Source organism: Cydia fagiglandana, chromosome 1, assembly GCF_963556715.1.
Source record: "Cydia fagiglandana chromosome 1, ilCydFagi1.1, whole genome shotgun sequence".
Taxonomy (NCBI): Eukaryota; Metazoa; Arthropoda; class Insecta; order Lepidoptera; family Tortricidae; genus Cydia; species Cydia fagiglandana.
In genome coordinates this window covers 29,167,976-29,185,251 of record NC_085932.1, presented here as the reverse complement: position 1 = coordinate 29,185,251, position 17,276 = coordinate 29,167,976, and the positions used below count along the sequence as shown (strand labels likewise).

At 34.8% G+C, this 17,276-nt stretch overlaps 2 protein-coding genes across 4 annotated transcripts; one reads left to right on the top strand and one right to left on the bottom strand.

Annotated features, from left to right (window-relative positions):
* Window positions 1-181: 181 nt before the first annotated feature.
* LOC134669469 (protein tipE) lies at window positions 182-1,058 on the bottom strand. Its single transcript, XM_063527054.1, has one exon. It carries the CDS (start codon window positions 957-959, stop codon window positions 276-278), a length of 684 nt encoding a protein of 227 aa, XP_063383124.1. The 5' UTR covers window positions 960-1,058; the 3' UTR covers window positions 182-275.
* Window positions 1,059-1,357: 299 nt separating this feature from the next.
* Window positions 1,358-14,893, top strand: LOC134669267 (pseudouridylate synthase 1 homolog). Of its 3 annotated transcripts, none has more exons than XM_063526775.1 (7): window positions 1,358-1,499; window positions 4,473-4,701; window positions 5,113-5,279; window positions 6,052-6,331; window positions 6,687-6,786; window positions 13,874-14,029; window positions 14,333-14,893. In XM_063526775.1, the coding sequence occupies exons 1-7, from the start codon at window positions 1,373-1,375 to the stop codon at window positions 14,768-14,770; spliced, it is 1,497 nt and encodes a 498-aa protein (XP_063382845.1). In that variant the 5' UTR covers window positions 1,358-1,372; the 3' UTR covers window positions 14,771-14,893. The 3 variants fall into 3 exon arrangements, with proteins under 3 accessions (XP_063382845.1, XP_063382855.1, XP_063382849.1); XM_063526785.1 differs by lacking the exon at window positions 1,358-1,499 and adding an exon at window positions 2,529-2,611 and having other exon boundaries at window positions 14,333-14,887; XM_063526779.1 differs by lacking the exon at window positions 1,358-1,499 and adding an exon at window positions 2,551-2,677 and having other exon boundaries at window positions 14,333-14,891.
* Window positions 14,894-17,276: the final 2,383 nt, after the last annotated feature.

Sequence of the window (17,276 nt, the reverse complement as noted above, 5' to 3'; positions counted from 1 at the left end):
AATTCATTTTAGTATAAGGTTTCAATAACTGAATTTCGACTTTCTTATTTCGCGCGCACAATATTGCCTCGTGTGTAATGACCAAGGTAGCACACTTCTTATATCACAATGACAATGTACTATTATGAATTACTATAAAATAATACACCATAGTCATAAATCTATGAATAAAACAACAGTAGTAGATTAATATGTATATTTACAAATTTTATTTACACTCTAAAAATTAAATATAGGTATCTATCCTTGTGCCTGGTTCGTTTGTACCTAAAAATCTAGGCAAGCCGGTAGACCGATGCGTCATCTGGAGATAGTGGCGGCAGGCGCGGAGGGCGGCGTGGCGGGCGACGGCGGCGCCGAGGACGGCACTCGCAGTGCAGTGCACAAAGCCCAATCCCAGCACAGCCTGACAGAAACAGCGGTAGAGCCAGAGTCCTGGTCACTGTTGCCACCTGTTCTCCCCTCGACCAGCGAGGAATCACCACACTCGTGTCAGCCCGCGACCAAAAACAACTGTATCTCGCTCCAACGTACCCGTAACTGGTGGTGAAGTTCTCGCAATCCACGACTGGAGGGTAACCGCAGCCCTTTATGTTCACGAACAGCACTGCTGGACGCCATTCGTCGCCGTGCGCTTTATATTTCACGTGTAGTTGTGTGCACTTGTATGCGTCACTTGTACATCCTTCTCTGCAGGAAGCCCATGTGCAGTTATCTAGGCCTAAACGGTCGTCTCGGCGTTCTGTTATGCATTCCGCGGGTACGGGGTCGAAGTCCGCAGCTAGAGCGCTCAGAGCGGGGTCCGCATACAGAGGAACGAGGAAAAGAAGAGCTGAAGCACCGCCACCAAGTAAAGCGGCTAGAACAACAGTGATGTACCGAGTAAGTTTCGCACGCGTCTCGCCTCTGCGCCTCGTAGTAGGTCGCACGACCAGACGTTCGGAGCTCCCTCCCCTCATTTTGCACACACTGCGTCAACCCATGTTGAACTGAATACCTGGTGTCCTAAATGCAGTGCAGTCTGTACACACAGCGCATGCGCTGAATCCTGTCCTGCGCCCTACTAAGTAAATAATTGACGTTACCTAATTTATGCTATGTAATTCATTATCATGTCATGATGTGGTATGAGGTTGAATTATTTAATAGAAAGCCCGACTAGAAGTCTGCAGCGTTACATTTACTGGAATACCTAGCTGCGTTTTAAACATGCAATGCAAACATTAATAATTATTTATAAATGGCTTTTCCCTTTGAGGATTTTCTTCATTTGTGCCGCTTTTATACTTTATCGTGTAGGTAGTGAGTATTATATTCTTTGGTAGGTAGTCTACGGTAACGGTAATATAAAAACTAGTGCCTACGTCAAATCATGGGATTAGTTGTCAAGCGGACCCCAGGCTCTCATGAGCCGTGGCAAAATGCCGGGATAACGCCAGGAAGAAGAAGTCTACGGCAACGAGTAACGACACGACTTTATCGTCACGACACACGGAGACGTAAGTACCTATAGGATTGTATGCAGACCAAATGGACGATTTTTAGGGTTCCGTACCCAAAGGGTTAAACGGGACCCTATTACTAAGACTTCGCTGTCCGTCCGTCCGTCCGTCTGTCACCAGGCTGTATCTCACGAACCGTGATAGCTAGACAGTTGAAATTTTCACAGATGATGTATTTCTGTTGCCGCTATAACAACAAATACTAAAAACAGAATAAAATAAAGATTTAAATGGGGCTCCCATACAACAAACGTGATTTTTGACCAAAGTTAAGCAACGTCGGGAGGGGTCAGTACTTGGATGGGTGACCGTTTTCTTTTTGCTTTTTTTTGTTTTTTTTTTTGCATTATGGTACGGAACCCTTCGTGCGCGAGTCCGACTCGCACTTGCCCGGTTTTTATCGTCGACGATAACGATAAATCGTAGATGATACTTATGCCGGCTACATACGTAACGATAAATCGTTGCGATAAAACTGTGCAGTCCGACTGTGCAGATAAATCGAACTGTGTGTATGACAAATCGTTACGATAATCGACAACGATTTGTCATACACACGGTTCGATTTATCTGCACAGTCGGACTGCACAGTTTTATCGCAACGATTTATCGTTACGTATGTAGCCGGCATAACACGTGACAAATCGTAGCGATTAAATTGTGCAGTCCGATTTGCGCAGTTTTATCTACTGTGTGTGTGACAAATCGTTACGATAATCGACAACGATTTGTCATACACACGGTAGATAAAACTGCGCAAATCAGACTGCACAGGTTCATCGCTACGATTTATAGTTAACGTGTGTAGCCGGGGTAAGTTACGTAGGTTGTTTTTGTACGCGCTCGAGGCGAGCCACGAGACGCGCCGCGAGCCGAGCCATGATTATAATCATCGATTGTTAAAAACCGGTATTTGGTTAACGACACTACCTTTTTTATTCGTTCACTGCACATCGTGAATGAATGAACTGAATGGAATTAAAACATGGCTGCCGCTAGCCGACGAGACGTGACAAGTAGTGTCAAGTAGCCGCCTAGCCGGCACGAATTAATTATTCTCGTTTGTTGTTATTGAAATTTTGATAAAATTATTTAATTCCGTTGTGTAGGTATGACATTATTTAAATTATTTGTAAATACTTTAAGACAAAACCTGCCACGGCTTCCCAACACAGGTAGAATTTTGTAAATGTTGTACTTATTCGTTATTTGCACATGGTTAATTTTGGTTTGTGAAACTCAAATATTATGTGATATTATCACCACTTATCAGTTTGATTTTCATCTAAAACCTTGCAGCTCTTACGTTTAAAAACGTAGGAAACGAAAATTCGTTTGTCAATGGTCTCGTAAACTTACCTAATAAGATCTTATAAAAACATAACCTCTTATTGCAATGCAAAAATAAACGCTGAATTCACTTGTTTCTTGTCTAGAATCTTTTACTCCAAATATTGGGCTAGAATATTCCAGTTGCAGGCAGCCGCTGTTCAGTGTTGTTGCGTTTTATGAGCTGTTTTTTAAATTATTGACAGAATTTTTGGTTACTTGTGCTCAAATAACTTCAGCAATTAAACAATCCACTTAGGCTGGTCATATAATTGAATTGAGTACCTCGGAGCGAGTGACACTGAGTCTTCCATTCAGAAAAATATTCATTCGGAAGTTTATTTGGTCTGAAAAAGTATTCATTTTTCTTTGGTTGATTGATCTCTGATTTTGTTTTGTTACTACAAATAACATTCCAATTTGTGGTTCTAAAAATTATAATTCCTGAGCTTGGTATGATAATGTTGGGAGTATGGGGTCTAATTAATCAAATTAATAAATGTCGGGTTCAAAATGTTAGAACATTTTTCAAATTTACTTCAAGTTCTTCAGTTGCTAGTAACAATATTATCAATCTTTTACAACAATATTGATAGAAACAAGCTTGAAATTAATTACATATTAAGTAATTTTGAAATTTGGTATGGAATTAATAAGGCTTTAGTTTATCTGTTCTTGAAATGTTTTGGTGTAAAAAATCAGTTAAAATATACTTTTTGTTAGGTGTTGGTCAATAAGTCAATATTGTTGTTGTTTCGGCTCTTTGCCTAGAATATTCTCTGTTGTTGGGTTTTGTCAAAGAAAAACAATTTCATTCTTTGTGATCAGAGATTTTTTTTATAAATTTAATTTGTTTTTGTGAATGTGTAGATAAATTTTAGTTTACCTTGGCAAAAACACATCAATTAATTGTTCATTTTTGATAATATATTATTTAATAAAAACTATTGTATACATATAAATAATGATAGCTGGCTTGCCGGGAATATTAATAATGAATGACAAATGTGGCATTTCAAGCATAAATTTACAATAATATTTCTAAATTATACAAAATATATTAAATTTAACTTTAAACGAAACAAAGTAAAATTACAAGGAATATAATTTGATAAAATATGTTGAACCCTCAGCTATTGGTTGGTCAGATTTTGTAATTCAATTGGTGCAAAGTGTAAACGTGTTGAAAAATTATTAAGCATAATAATAAAACTGTTTTTGTTAATGCAATGGTGGATTGAAAAAAATATCTTGATATTAAATTCGTTTTTAGTCCTAGATAATTAACAATGTATAGATAGCCGGTCAAACAAGTTTGTCAGTAGAAAAAGGCGCGAAATTCAAATCCACCAAAGCGTTCCATTTACTTTCCTTGCTGTTTGTATCAAGTCACCTGCACCAATTCTTTTTAGGTCATCTGTCTATCAAAATTTTTGTGATACACTTACATACCTAAGATATCTACCCCTCTCGAGGTCCTTTGTGCACTTATAGGTTCTCCCTCTTTTACACATAGGTAGGTACTGTACTTACCTATAATCAGTTTACCTACCTTTTTTTTTCTTTGTAGGTACGCCAATTGAATATTTGTATTTGCTTTGTTTGGTCAGGATTATGTTAAACAATTCCTTTTACTTGTAGGCACTCAGCTCAGACACATAACTGCCATGGAAGCAGCCCCAGAGCCAGAATCAGATAAATTCGTGCCAAACAAAAACAGGACTCGGTTTAGAAAACGGCAATGGGAAGACAATACTAAAGCAAATGGGGCGCCTGAGGAGAAAAGAGATAAGCCTTTTGAGAGGATCAAGAGGAAAAAAATGGCCATGCTCTTGGGATATTGTGGAGTAGATTATTACGGTATGCAGAGGTAATGTTGTGCATGAATGTAGTATTTATACAAAACCAAAGAGTTGAAAACTTGATAGTTACTCGTACTTAAGTGCTTATTCTACACAGTCGCCAGTCACTTTCTGTAGGTTAACTGGCTTTTCTACAAAATGTGTCCTATAAGTGCTACATGCAGAGATATTTGCTTGTTATGAAATTACAGTTTAGCGAACTTAACTCGGGCTTAATACTTCCTACAACAACATTGTCCTGGTTGGTTGGATTTCGTTCTATTTAATACGGGCTTTATTCCAAATAAGGGAAGTTTGACAAGCTACTATTTATATCTTTTCTCGAATGTCTGTTTTAATATCGCTCTGTAAATACTTGAAACTGTCAAACGCCTTGAGGCGCTAAGTTCCACATTTGTACAATAAACAATCATTCATAGGAATCCTGGCGTCAGAACGATAGAAGAGGACTTATTAAAGGCACTGTTAGAAGCGAAATATATAAACGAGGAGGACTTCAACACCCAGCAAAATACTCAGTTCCAGAGGAGTTCCAGGACTGACAAGGGTGTCTCTGCTTCCAGGCAGGTCGTGTCGCTAAAATTACGTGAGTCATAGCAATTTATTATTGTGCTTAGAATAAATTTAAAAGTGGAAAAATTACTGTCTTGGGTGAGCCGCAGTACGCGATACACGGCCATCGTGAACGCTGCTCGCACTGTTAGTGCTTGAGAAAGGAGACCTAGGCTCTCCGAAACATGTCGCGCGAGTGACTAAAAACAAGTGAGTCTAAATCATAGAATTATTCAATGTCTTGGGTTAGACTTGAACTCACGGCCTCTGGATCGATACTCCAGCGCTCTGCCATCTGAGCCACCAAGACCCCATCTATAGCCAGCAAACCTTTCCACCATATTATGGGTCAAGGGGACCCTAGCGACATCTACCGTAAGAGTGTTACATGTCTTAAACGGCCACAGGAGTTCGAAGTCATATTGAAATTCACCAGTTACGATGTGCTACCCATATAGTTCGAAATTTTGTGATAGTAATTAGTGAGTTTTGGTTGTCACCTGACGACATTTTCTTTAGAAAAGCTACAAATAATATAGCTACAAACAGAATAACTATACGCACCATCCGAATTTAATTGTCTACCTATGTTCTCCCACACCCGATTTTTAATAATCACATTTTTGAAGTCTATTCGTCAAATCATATAACACGGAATTTCCTTTCATTAAATTAAAAAAAAATTCAACGTCCATGTCAAAAGTTTGTTTTGTTTAACATATAGATACAATTAAATTCAAAACAAACGACATAATATAAATTATTTAATAAATATTCTACAGTTAACATAAATATAATTATTTCAGCTCTAGAAGTAAGTGTAGAAGAAATAAACAAAGGACTTCCAGAATGCATCAGAGTTTTCGACGTAAAGAGAGTGACGAACAAATTCAACTCAAAATGCAAATGCAACGCACGGACATACAGCTATACTCTTCCCACATTCGCCTTTGAACCAAGCTTGAGTGTAGAGAGTGGGGATGAGAGAAAGAGATACAGAATAAGTGCTGATAAAATGCAACAAATTAATAGTGTTCTGGGGTACTATAAAGGGACAAAGTGTTATCATAATTTTACAGAGAAAAAGTAAGTGATAAGTTATATAATGTCTTGTTGTTACAATGGTTTCTCCAGTTTAATCCTCGGACATAAAATACACGAGTTTTTTTTTAATATATGGTCTTCATTAATGTATTTGTACATTGTCTATTTGCATATTATAGCGGGGTGACTTCATCAGCGTTTCTGAAAAAAAAATACATAGGTACTTTTATTCAGTCTTGTTTGTCTTGTTAAGATGAACACCCAAATTTTATAGTATCAACTTAAAAATAAATAAATTGAATGTGAATATCTTAATTTAATTAGGTAACTTATTTTTATTAATATATGTATACTAAATGTATTTATATACCTATTCAAATATATGAGTTATTTTCAGACATTTTCAAGACCCTTCAGCGTCGAGGTACATAATGGGATTTAGCATAGACAAAGTTTTTGTCGAGTCCGATATGGAGTTTGCCGTTTTATTAGTTAAGGTTAGTGTTACTGAGACTGGTGATATTATTACACGTGAAAAAACTAATAATGATACTCGGTTGAATTGCATGGGCTCGTGGTTGTTGCAGTTTAAATATGTCATCCTACAAATTTAAACAATTCTTGATGTCTGATTGAGCGAAAATTTTGCCTGATATATTACTTTTGGTAAATGCAATGTTAAGGTACCATCAAACATCCCTTAGCATGACTAGGGTTGTCGCGCGCGTCTCCATATGTTAAGAGCGATTTCGAGTACCTATGCAGTCACGCGCGACAAAGATAGCCATGATAGGTTTGAGGGTTTGGTTCATACAGTCAGGGATAAAAACTTGATTAAGGTGGTTCTCCTTGCTCGATTTTCATACAACTTTCTTGGCACCCTAGCTCCTATTATATAGGGTTTCTTCACTTGTATATGTAATGTTTGGGTAGTATATATATTTCTGTCTTCGCAGAACGTAAAAAAATACTAGATTTTGATTAAAATTATTAAGAAAAAAGCCTTTGAATATTGGTAAAAATTTGCCCCATTGCTTGTTTGTGTGGGTGATGCTTATAGTGTAGGTGTAATTCTAACATGGCGACTTCATTTGACAAGCAATCATTTTTAATTTATCAAAGGTGTAACAGATGGCACTTTAAAACCGCAACACAGATTACCTGTGTATTTTGTTTTATTTTCACTCAATAGAGGGAGATATATTTAATGCACAAAGCATGTTACGAGTATACTCATTTAAGAGTCTCCTTTCTGATATAATTTCATTCCCAGATTTAATATAACTTAATAATTATTATGATTATTACACAATAAAATACATTTATATAACTATACATTTAATAGAAAGGTCAGTCCAAACAATCATTCGCGTAACGGTCGTCCACCGAAAAGCCTTGTGAATTCTGCTTTCGGTTCGGCAGAAATATAAATGTTCGCTGGAAAAGCCTATATTTATTGTAACAATGATTTTTAAACTAAAATACCTAGCTATATTTTCCTCAAAAATATATAGGTATGTGGAAAAAAATGTCATCTTCTTGTAAATAAACAAGATTCTATATGTTCTACTTGTGCATAACAATAACATTAGTAGATTATTAACCAAGTGATCATTTCTTGTTGAAATTTTTTTCAAAAATGTTGCCTTTCACCCGAGTTAAAACACTCTACTTTTCATTTCGCATATAAGGAAAGTAAAATGCATGTGTTTTTTAAATACATTTTTATACTAGGTATTTTTGAGAGTAGGTACTTTCAATTAACAATTTGGCCAAAAGTAATATCGTTATTTATGGAATGGGGAGTCAAATATCAGAATGGAAATTGTTATACATCCATTTATACCCAAATTTCAATTCCTTATTGTAAAAAGAATAATAAAATCGTACTTGGAATTGGAACCTAAACTGCTCTAGTGCAGAAACGTAGGGTAAACCGGGTGCAATAGTACCACGGGGCAATAGTACCATCGTTATTATCTTCACAATTACAACGAAATATGAATATGTGGGTATATACGATAAAGCCCAATACTTGTCTGGACCCGCTCACTTAGTGTAGTAAATAAAGGTAGTGGACCCCGCAGTAATTCCTCAGCCAGAAAAAGCTTTACAGTATGATAAAGTATCAATAAATAAAAAGTATTGTATAAATTTCCAAAGAACAATAATAATAGTATTTAAGTAAATACCTAAAGTCTTAAATCGTTAATATCTTTTTAAGGAAAATTGCTCCGTTTAAACTTTCTTCTCCGGACATGTTCATGTAACGTATTGCAACAATATATGAAATATCAAAAAAAAATCCCCGCAGAAATACCAATATTAACAAAATATATTTTTTTGGCGTGGCTTGGACCGGAAAATTGCTCAGTCTAATTTTTTCACTGGAATGCCATTTTATTGCCGATTTATACATACAAATTGAAAATCTAAAAAATTTACCATGTAACTATACTTTTTTTCAGAAATTGCCTTTTTACTCGCTGTGGAAAATTTCTCTATCCATTTTATTTATTGAATTAAGTTCACAGTTTTCTTTCCATTCAACTATAAAAACATCCAAAAAAATAACGAGCGTATTCAAAACTAAACATATCGGGAGCAGTGTATAGGAGCGGGGTGTACAAGGGATGACAGTTCTTTTGGATATTTTGGATTTAAGTATATACGTGACTACTTAGTATATATTAAAAAAGAAATCAGGCTGAGAAATTTTCCACTCTCAGTTTTTTATAGTTCTAAAATACATAAACTTGGGTATGCATTTTTTTTGGATTTTCTTACCCACTACGCCAAATTATATTCTAAGATCATATAAGAAGGAAAAAATGGCAGAGCAATTTTCCGATGAAAATGAGCGCCAAAAAAGGAATTATCGTAAAAAAAATATTCTCATGTTTGACAAAAGTTGTAGATTTTTTTCTAGTATCAGATACTGATACAAATAACTTATTTGGTAAAATAATTTTGGACGGAGGAATTACTCGGTTCAATATATAAACAGATTTGTATTTTTACGTATAAATACCTAACTTAGGAGTGGTTTTTTTTTGGATATTTATATGTTAGTTTCGGCTCATACTATACAATAACCAAGCAAAATTTCATCGACTGAGAAATTAATGCATGGGTCTCCATACAACAACTTGCTTCGTTTACTACACTACACTAGTCGGCCGCTCGCTGCGACGCGGAACGGAGGTGCGCGGAGACCATTTTTGTTTTCGAGTGATCAAAGTAAGTATTTACGAGAAATATTTTGTCATATTATTCAAAACCAAATAATCCTAGAGTTAGATTGGTATTAGATTATGATTAGTTAGTTATCAAAGTTTCTTTTGTGGGACAGTATGGGGATGAGTTAGGTAAAGGAATTGAAATATAAGTACTTTATGTAATTTTGGGTACTTGGGGGCATTAGTAACTATGTGAGCCGGGGACAATTGTACCGTTACAATTGACACCGCGGTACAAACGACTCCTTAACAACGTTACCAAAAATATTAAAAAAGCATTAGGAGAAACCAAAAATAAAGGAAAAATATGAGACGGAAAAAGCAAAAGGGAAGGGAAAAGGCAAGGTAATAGACAAGGGGAAAGGGACCGGAAAAGGAAAAAATATTCAACGACAAGGAGGATTCTGTAGAAGAATACTATTGCCTAGTCTGTGGTGAGCCTTATAGTATAAGCAGATCCAATGAAACATGGGTGCAATGTGATAATTGTCAATTGTGGGCTCATGAAGAGTGTACTGACCAGGGCCCTATTTCACCAACTACGACAGGTATGGCAATTGTCAAAAAATGACAGACCTCTGTTTTACCACACCGACATTTGTCAGTGACATATGTCGAGTGACAATTGACAAGTGACAGGTGACAATTTTGTAGATTGTTTTGTATAGAATTTCATATAAACATGACAGGTATTTTGGTACAATTGTCCATCTTAAATTTAATGACAATTATTTTGTGAAACAAGGGTAATTTTTACTAGTCGATATATTTGTCAATTCTTGACAAGATATCGTTAATTGCTTTCTGTGTACCGTGTTGTCATCACTAACATGATATTGATTGAGATCCCAATCCCACCTAATGCAGCGTACCTACATTATTTGTTGACAAGGCGTGAAAGCATTATTTTTTTGTTACTTTTAAGTTATTTTTTCTGCAAATGCAAGTGCAGTGACGTCAAAGTAGAAATCTATTCTTACCTACTTTATGTATTCCCTTGTATAAGAATGTCACCTCTGTTACTTTCGCGTAGATTCATTTTCTAACCAAAACCCTAACTTTACCGTTAGTGCCCAACTTCGCCCAAGTAAATTATAAAAAAAACAATACCTACCTATTTACCTAAACATACCTAATTTCGCTACCTGTCCCCAACTCAATCAAAACTATACTGAAACTTATTCCAAATCCTAAATGTTGAAGTACTAAACGCCTTCGTAGGCAACAATTACTATTTATAGTGTTATTATGATTTCATGCTTGTTAAGAAGAATTTAAAAGCGATTTTTATTTGTACCCTAAAGGCGAATTTAGGGTACAAAGTTTGTTTTGCCAACGTTTGCCAATAACGGGGTTTGCTAACAACGAAAACACTACAATTGTCACCTAAGCCTGACACAGCTCCGATTTCATGTCAAGAATTACCGACAAATTGACAAACATGTCGACTTATAAAAACTACTCTTGATTCATCAAATCATTGTCATTAAATGAAAGATTGACAATTGTAACTAAAGGCGTGTCAAGTTTATAAGCATTTCTATACAAAAACAGTCTACTAAATTGTCACTTGTCACCTGTCACTTGGCAATTGACACTCGACATATGTCACTGTCGGCTTGGTGAAATAGGGGCCAGGAATTGAGTTACACTTGTCATAATTGTGAGTAGCGATTATCTTACTATGAGATATGTTAGTTTAAGGTTCCTTAAAGAGCATTCGCTCATCAGACACGTAAACGTACATTTATTTATGAATTGGAAAAAAAAAACACCTCAAGCAAGCGGTGTGACTTGTCATAACGCACGCACAATATTAACTTTAATAAACGTAAAGTATCAGAATTTCACATTTTTTGTTGGATTTTACAAAAAAAATAAGTAAAATACGATAACCCCTAATTCCGGAACCAGTTCCGGAATTCCGGAATTCGAATCCAATATCGAAAATCAGTTCCGGAATTGGAGACCATCCGATATTGCAAGCCCTAATTGTAACACAAGGAATCATTGACCAAAAACGGGATTTTCTACCATATTCTTACCGTTAACAACAATTACCCTCAAAAATACGTAAATCAATAACCTACTATTTCATATGTAGGTACGTACAGTTTTGGTTCAACTCCTATACATTCTGAACTAGGAACCATTATCCAAAAAATGGTACTATTGCCCCCGGTCTACCCTATCATTTCCTGCACACCTTTTACAACAACAATGACCGTCTTTCATAGCATGCGAAATGAAACGGATATTTCTTGTTTTCTTTGCATTAGCATTTTTCTCTCGATAATTTAATCAATTTGCAACATAAGTATTAGAAGAATCGTCATAAATTCATAAATAACAAAATATAAAAGGACATACATTTATAGAAGGTTTCCCCGCGCGACGTTGCCAATTGGTTTAAAGGGCAACATGCTCGCAACGTTTGGATGTCAATAATTCGACAATGAAAAATTATATTTCAAATCAATTCAAACTTGATATTTTTGACAGTAATGGGTTACTTACTTAAATAAGAAGGCATATTTCGCCCGGGTCTACTATGGTCAAATGGTCTAGTGGCTTTTAGCTAATGAGTATAAGTCTAATAAGTTGAACAGCATGACAGGGTTCAAACCACGAACAAAGACTCATTTCTTTTTGTATTTATTTTATTTCATTTTTTTGGCTTTTTATGACCTTATTTTTTATCACATGATTATTTTACGATTTTTAATCATTATCAAACGGGACTTACCTAATCGCGTATAATTAAGTTTTTAAAATTTACCTCCGAGTTCCAACGTTCCGATGGCGTAGTCTCCGTGGTTGTCGGGTCGGGCTCTTAGTTCTCTTAGACAACGGGGACGGAAAAGTTGGAGGTACATTTTAAAAACTTAACTAAAACGGTTAAGTACTGTTTTTCTAAATAATAATATAATGTATAGTATTTATTTTAACTCTAAATTAGTTTTAATAGGTATATATATATTAGAAAAGGTGGAAAGGCTGACCATATAGTCATCCAGCGTGGAAATGCTCTCAATATCCTTTAGCATTGCATTTTCTAAAAACCTATCTAGATAGAACATTAGGTGTTTATGTAAAATGGTAACTATGTATAATTTCAATAAAATGTAGGTAAAGGTATACTTACTTACTTTATAGTTCGTTTTTTTTAGCTTTAGAAATAAGGTAAACAATCTTGATGCGTCTTTTAATTGAAAAACACATTTTAAAAATAAGTTACGGCAAATATGTAACAATTATGAATCTAATACGATCATTTATAATCTTCTGCTTTCATAAGTAATAGTTACCGATTTTTTAAAAACGTTTTTCTATTAAAAGACATGTCAAGATCGCTTACCTTCTTTGTAGTTCTTTCTAATGCTTAAAAAAACGAACTATAGTTAGGTATAGTTTTTAGGACTGACCAACAATGACTACGATATTTACGATAGGTACAGAAAGTAAGGCTGACTGCTGTATAAACGTAAGGAAACATAATTATAATTATGTACAACAATATATAAGGTATACCTAAATGAACGAGTTCACATCCCATCATAATCACAATATTTTATTGTGTTTAAAGAACGATATATTTTGATTTTTTCTGTTTCTCATTTCTTCCCCAACAATGTGACTCACACGCCAGCTTAGTAGTGTTACGTTACTACTAAGGTAACGTTAAAAGCGTTTTTTTAATTTTAGGTACCTAATATAATTTGCGTCATTTTCAATTGATAATAAGAATAACAATATATAAATTATAAAACTTTTCATAAAATAAAAATAAAAAACAAAAAAAATAAGCACCGTCGTGATTTGAACCCAGAATCATTGTAACTAGCTTAAATTTATTCAAAACAGATGTTGTGGGTGCCACAAGCACATGACAATTTACGTTTCAAAATTCCAGTTGGTTCCAAGTTACTTGTCAATGTCACAAATAAGAATTTAAATTCTAAATTGTTTTTACAAAAAATAAAATTTCATGCGCTGCACTGCGCCCTCTAGGATACTTTATTGTAACATTCCAAATCTACTGACATTTGACACTGACTTTAGGTATGTAAGTGTGCGTGAATGCAAGAAATTGCAATATTTTGCAGTTGGATTCCGGTAATAACGAAATGAGACAATGTTGAGTTGAACATGTCTCGATTTGGATGTAGTATTTTTTATAGTTTTCGCACATATCAACACATCTTATGAAACTTTGTATTTTGGGAGAAATAGTGAAAATCCACAATTCGTGCACAGTGACGCCATCTTTTGGCTGATAATCGGCATCCCATCCCTAGACATCCACCTTAATAGTGAAATTTATGACTAAAACTTATTATTACAGGGGCAGAGTTTCATGTTGCATCAAATCAGAAAAATGATAGGTTTGACCATAGCAGTGTGTCGAGGGCTCGTTGACATCTCGATAATGGACAAAGTGTTTGGAAAGGAGAAGGTCATGATACCCACTGCTCCGGGCTTGGGTCTTGTTTTAGATAAGGTGAGGCCGTATGTTCAGTTGAGAATCGGAACGTATTAACTTTGACTATTTCTTTAATTTAAAGTTTTTGGATTTCGTCAGCCATATCAATATAATTATTTTTTTTACGTTATAATAATAATCAATCACGAGATATTTATCATGTTAATTTTTGCCATGCGTTATTTAATAGTTTATATAGTATTTTTACGACAGTTTAGCATATACGACTGGATCTCAAAAAAATAAAACTACAAATTTCAGTTTATTTGTTATCCTGTTATCGTTTTCCTATACAAAATAATAAATATATTATAATTACAGGTACATTACGATAGGTACGACACAAAATTCAAAGACAGCCACGACAGTCTAACATGGACCGAGGTAGAGGACACCGTCCAAAAGTTCACACACGAACACATATTCCCTAACATTATCAAGGGCGAGATACAGGACGAATCCATGGCTACCTGGCTGGAGAAATTGAAAGGACACTCTTATGAGCCGTCTGATGACGCGCCAGTCGAAAAAGATGGTGAGAAAGATGACACTGATGATGAGCAAGATGATGATGTAGCGGAAGATGAAGAAAATAATACCGATAAAGTTAAAGATAAAAACGAAGAAGTTTCTGAGAAAAAAAATGAAGTCTGTGAAGTTAAAGATGAAAAGAATAGTGAGAAAGTTGGAGAGAAAAACGAAGTTAGTGTGGAAAAAAATGGAGTCGTTGAAGTACGTAAAAAAGTTAGTGAAACTTAGTAGTAAGTAGTAGGTGAACGTTACGACAAATCAGAAACTAATTAAAAAAAAAAACTTGATTATGACTAAGAGACACTAACATAATTTAGAATAGTGTACAGGACTACAGTAATCTTGTAGAGTTACTACAATAATATGTATATATTATTTATACATATATAAACAAAAAATATTATTCCCGAAATGTATATAGTGTTATTAAACTTATTTCATTTTATGTTCGTTAATTGCTTCTAAAAAAAAACCCTTCACATTCACATCACAGCACATTCGATTGACATTAAATTTAATGTGCAATCAGCAAAACTATTAGCTTAGCATCCCTGCAATGCAAGTATGCTAATTGTCTTGTTTTACGTTTGTTACCTTTGACATCATTATTTCATTTCAATGCAATAACAAGCAATTTCAAAAACAGTTTTAGTTGACAATAGTTAATCTAATTGGAGAGCCTGCCTTTTTGTAGTTTTCGTCTGAGCATTATACTAAAAAAATCTTTATTGTACTTATTGAGATTGAGTTCGTCACCTATTTTCATCAATAGTAATTCTGTCGTATGAAATCGTCGTCTATACCGAGTTGTTTTATAAAGGGTCTTTCTCAAATATCTAGACTGAGTAAATAATAGGTCGATTAAAACGTTGGCTTTTATCTGTGTCTCATATCATCAACCAAGTCAATTGTCTTTGTTGAGTCAATGTTTTTGAATGATTAAAATTTGTTCTTAGATTTAAATTTAATGTATTTGTATTGTCGATGAGGATAATTAAACATTATGAATGATTATAATTTATACAATTGTTGAATAGATAGAGAATAATCATGAAAAATGTGGGAAAATAAATGCGGCTGATCAATATGTAATTACCAAGGCTCAACTAGTTCCAATCAAACAAACAATAATTTATTTGCAAATGAATATTAATAATATATTTTGATGTATTAAGATCATGTATAATAGGTTACTAATACTTGTGGAGGGCATTTCCTTGTTTACTTGTTAGTCTACGTCTGATTTTGTGTTGTGACTCCGTCGTTTACAAAGTTCTTCTATTTCGTCCAGCGATCAAATAGCATAAGCTGCCACTTTTTGTTTTGAAATTATAATTAATCTTTCGTTAAAGTAATAAGAATATGGTCGTGGTTGGGTAGTATAAAGGATATAACTATAAAAAGAGCACATTTTTGCTTCTGTTAAGAAGCCTAGCTAGAAGTATAAAATTTTCGCATTTTCTAATTTCCATGTCCAAGAAATAGCCATTCCTGTACTGGCACAAGAACGAGCAGTCCTTCAGTTTCAAATGACAAGCGATAAGCACGTTCTTTATCTCTGATCTAAGATTGTATTTTGTATATCAAAAAACAAGTCGATCTGACTAATGGTTTTGTCGATTTAAATCTTCTCTACGCACTTCTCTCTCAGGCTCGCTATACCTCTGAATTATAAATTATAGATCAATATTGACACACCATAGTTTTATAATTTGAGAATTATTACAGTTCATCATTGTTTTCAATTTGGTTCTCTCTTATAGTTAGTTACTTCCTCAGGGCTGTCAAAAGGCGGCATATCAGATAATTGTTGTAATAAACGCGTCTTTAAATTTTGTAATTTGAAAAAAATCGGTGCATCGTGAGTTTACTGTTTTAATAAATTAAATACGTACATACGTACAAATGTCGTTTGTCGTTGAATTTTGTAATTGGGTCGTACAAAAAGGCAGGCTCGTAAAATGGCTGAGCAATAGTATAGTCTTAACTGAATGAGATTGTGACACATACTCTCATCTACCGTTGTAAAAGTATCAGATGTCAATTAGGGATCTTCTTCAATTGCTAGAAAGTAAATAAATTATTATAAATCCTATCAAAAACATAAATGTGAAATGAGAGCAAAGTTCAATATCAAGAATACATATGCATCGTTGTTAACTTCACAATTTACTCCAACTCAAAGAAACCAATATCAAAAGTAGATCATTCATTAGTTTTATTATGAGCAGGCTCGATAAAGGGGTTATGGATTGTACCCTCGTTCCATGGGAGTACCCAGAATTTTTTAAGGGGTGGGGCAGAGAGTATATAATCTAAGTGGTAGAAAATCAAAAATATTTTTATTTACCTACTTTTTACACCTTATTTCAATAATAACCTGCAAATATAACTAGCCCCGCCCCGGCTTTGCACGGGTTACACAAAACCTTAAACATTAAGCGGCACTTGCATCATCCCACTAACCCGGGGTTAACCGGTTAAACCTAGAGTTACCATGGTTATCAGTACAGTTAGACACTGGGTTAACGGTTTAACTAGTTAACCCCGGGTTAGTGGGATGGTGCACGTGGCGCTAAGACACTTAAACCTTTCTCAAGAATCACCCCATTGATAGGTGGAAACCGCATGAAAATCCGTTTAGCAGTTTCTGAGTTTATCGCGAACATACCTACATACACACAGACATTAGACGGACGCGGAGGTGGACTTTAGTTTTACTCAAAACAATTAA

Excerpts from the sequence above, each read along its gene's own strand:
- LOC134669267 (XM_063526775.1), top strand. The coding sequence starts at position 1,373 with ATGGGATTAGTTGTCAAGCGGACCCCAGGCTCTCATGAGCCGTGGCAA. Across the intron at positions 1,500-4,472 it reads TCGTCACGACACACGGAGAC|GCACTCAGCTCAGACACATA; the intron begins GTAAGTACCTAT and ends TTTTACTTGTAG. Across the intron at positions 5,280-6,051 it reads GGTCGTGTCGCTAAAATTAC|CTCTAGAAGTAAGTGTAGAA; the intron begins GTGAGTCATAGC and ends TAATTATTTCAG.
- LOC134669469 (XM_063527054.1), bottom strand. The coding sequence starts at position 959 with ATGAGGGGAGGGAGCTCCGAACGTCTGGTCGTGCGACCTACTACGAGG.